The sequence below is a fragment of the Apteryx rowi genome, unplaced genomic scaffold (assembly GCF_003343035.1).
Source record: "Apteryx rowi isolate R43461 unplaced genomic scaffold, aptRow1 scaffold_494, whole genome shotgun sequence".
NCBI lineage: Eukaryota > Metazoa > Chordata > Aves > Apterygiformes > Apterygidae > Apteryx > Apteryx rowi.
Window position 1 is genome coordinate 184,139 of NW_020450754.1, and position 2,950 is coordinate 187,088.

The window sequence follows — 2,950 nt, forward strand, 5'->3', positions numbered from 1 at the left end:
AGTCTGGCTATTCCACTTTAGACCTCTATTTGTCCAACAAACAAACCCAGTAGGAACTATGCAGAAGAAAAAAAGCAGTCTACTTAGAGAAGCAGCTGTGTAAAGATGGGCCCTTCTTGTTCCACTGGCTGAGCTCCCTGGGTGGGCTCACAGAAGTATAGCTTTTGACCTCGCTGATTAATATATGCTTTTACTATATGATATTTTTGTTAGCACTGTGGAGTCCAGTTAGCCATGGAAGAACAAGCTAGATTCTCTCTTGGCTCATGCCTCAAAAGCATAATTGTTAACAGAGTTTTGATAGCAAACTTATACTTATTTGTGAGTTATGAGCCAGAAAGAGGCCAGCATAATTTTCCAATTCTGTTGCAAAGTCTGTAAAAAGGAAAAACAGTCTTCACATAAGCAAAATGTGTAAATTTCATCTGGAAGTATGTTGTGTGGAAGCCCACAATACGTTGTACAATCAACTCCATGATTTTATTGGTATGTTTGTAATATTTTATGCTTTTTTTTCAAGTCTTATCTCCATCAGTCATGTGAGAGTTATTGTGAGATTCTCATCTTTGTCTTTAGAAGAGTTTGTGGTCACGTGGCTGCAGAGAAAACATGAACATCTGAACTTGAAGATTCAGGCTTCAAAGGCAAAGAATCATTTATATGCTACTTTCTAAACTTTATTATTTTTTATTCTACTGCATAAGGGGGGAGGACTTGATTCGTGATTTTCAGTTGCCTGGAACAGGCATCATTGAGTGCCAGCTATTGACACTTTTTGAGAACTGCACTTCACAATACTCCCCTCTGTAGTAATAGATGTATTCTTGATCAGATCCCAGCAGAAAACAGCTATCAACAGAGATTGCAGTATGAATTAGGCAGCTTCCACAGGGATAGAAAGGCAGATTCCTCTTTCCAGGAAAAAAAGAGTTTTGTTTCTTTACCAATGCAGATCAAAGTGAGTAGTAGTTCACAGAATGCAATGTCTCTGCTAGGATGACATCTCTCTTTGCCATCCCAGCACTCCTAGGGATCATCATGAGGACTCTGTCCTCAGGTAGGACAGGGCCGCACGTGGAACAGGCTGAAGCATAGCCATTTTGTCTGCCATACTTTAATTTCCAGCTGCACAGCCTTCATGGAGCTTGTGCAGAAGGCCCTTGGAGGCACCAGCTCTTACAGTAATGGGTGGGTGGCTCGCAGTGTGCTGTGAAGTGGCTCCATGTCACCAGCCTGCCACAGCAAACACCAAGAGAAGTAAAATCTCTTTTATGTTCTGACCCTCAACAAACGCGTATGCCTAGTAGATCAGTTTTTTCCAGGAAGCTCTGGACTTACTGTACACTTGGTGTACTGTGCAGGGGAACATAATGGCTGATTTCAAGACAGCTTGATTACTGAGCGTATTAACTAAATAGCATGTGCTTACAGCAATTGCGTCACCCTTGCAAGCTGATCCGACACTTCCCGAAAGCATCCAGACTCCCGGCTCATGCTTTGTGCCTGTAGCAGTATAGGCACTGCTACCCTGTTCAGATATGGAGGAGAAGAAGATGATCAGGAACAGCCAACATGGTTTTACCAAAAGCAAATCACACCTACCAACCTGTTTACCTTCCATGGTAAGATGATGGGCTGTGTGTATATCAAGGGAAAACAGTGGATACTATATACCTTGATTTTAGCAAGGTTTTGACGCAGTCTCCCATAGTATCCTTAAAGCCAGATTGGTCACTCAGACATTAAGGTAAGTGGAAAATTGGCTGGACTGTTGGGCTCAAAGACTGGTGATAAGCAGTACGAAGTCCGGTGGATGGCCAGTTACTGGTGGCATCCCTCAGCGTTGGATACTGGGACCAGAATTGTTCAGTCTCTTTTTTAATGACTTCGATGATGGGGTAGAGTGCACTCTCAGCAAGCGTGTGGGCGATATCAAACTGCAGGGAGTGCTAAATATACTGGAGAGCAGGGGGGAGGATCTGGACAGCCTGGAAAGATGGTCTGATGGGGACCTCATGAAATTCCATAAAGGCAAGTGCAAACTCCTGCCTCTGGGATGGGGAAAACCCTTGCAGCAGAACAGGTGGCAGGCAGCTGTCTAGAAAGCAGCTTTGCAGAAAAAGACCTGGAAGACTGGGCAGACAAGCAGCAGTGCACCCTGGCAGCAAAGAAGGCCAACCCCATCCCAGGCTGTACGAGCAAGAGTGCAGCCAGCACAGCAAGGGGAAGGATTCTTCGTCTCTACAGCACTTGTGTGTCAATCGGGAGTGCTGCATCCAGTTTTGGGCTCTTCAGGGCAAAATAGGCATTAACATACTAGAACAAGATCTGTGGAGGCCATCAAGACAGTCAGGGGCTGGAGCACACAGCATGTGAAGTTGAGTCTGAGAGAGCTGTGCTCGCTCAGCCCCCCAAAAGGTGAAAAAGGATCTTGCTGCTGCCCAAAAACTCCTCATGGGAGGGGGCAGAGAACACAGGGGCAGACTCGCCTCACAGGTGCACAGCAGAAGGATGAAAGGCCCAAGTTGGAACATGACTAAAAGAAGTTATTCCCCAAGAGGGTGGTCAAATACTGAGACAGGGCCTGGGGCGGGAGAAATCTCCATCCTCAGAGATACTGAAGATGTGGCTGGACAAGGCCCTACGGCACCTTCCTGGAGCAGATTGGGCTGGAGACCTCTGGACGTCCCCACCACCCTATACGAGCCCACGATTTCTAGCTGCCCAGCAGGTTGTCCAGAGCAACGTGTGCCAGCCCTGACCACCCCCTCACGCCCAGCAATCCGGCGCAAATGTGGAAAATCCCCCAAACGCAGGATTCTTCCGTGGAGAAGGGGCTCTCCACGAGCCTGCGTGCTGCGCCAGGCCCAGCCGCCAGGGCGAGGGCCGTGTGAGGAGCCGCGGCCCGGCGGCCCGGGCCTGCCCCGCCGCCTCCCGCCACTCCGCTCGT

General features: G+C 48.0%; 1 protein-coding gene across 1 annotated transcript in view; it reads left to right on the top strand.

Annotated features, from left to right (window-relative positions):
* The first annotated feature begins 1,572 nt into the window (after positions 1 to 1,572).
* TEDC2 (tubulin epsilon and delta complex 2) overlaps positions 1,573 to 2,950 on the top strand; it is a 26,115-nt gene continuing 24,737 nt past the window's right edge. The window contains exon 1 of the mRNA XM_026079178.1: positions 1,573 to 1,622. Within this exon, the coding sequence (XP_025934963.1) occupies positions 1,573 to 1,622 (50 nt within the window). The remainder of the gene's footprint in view (positions 1,623 to 2,950) is intronic.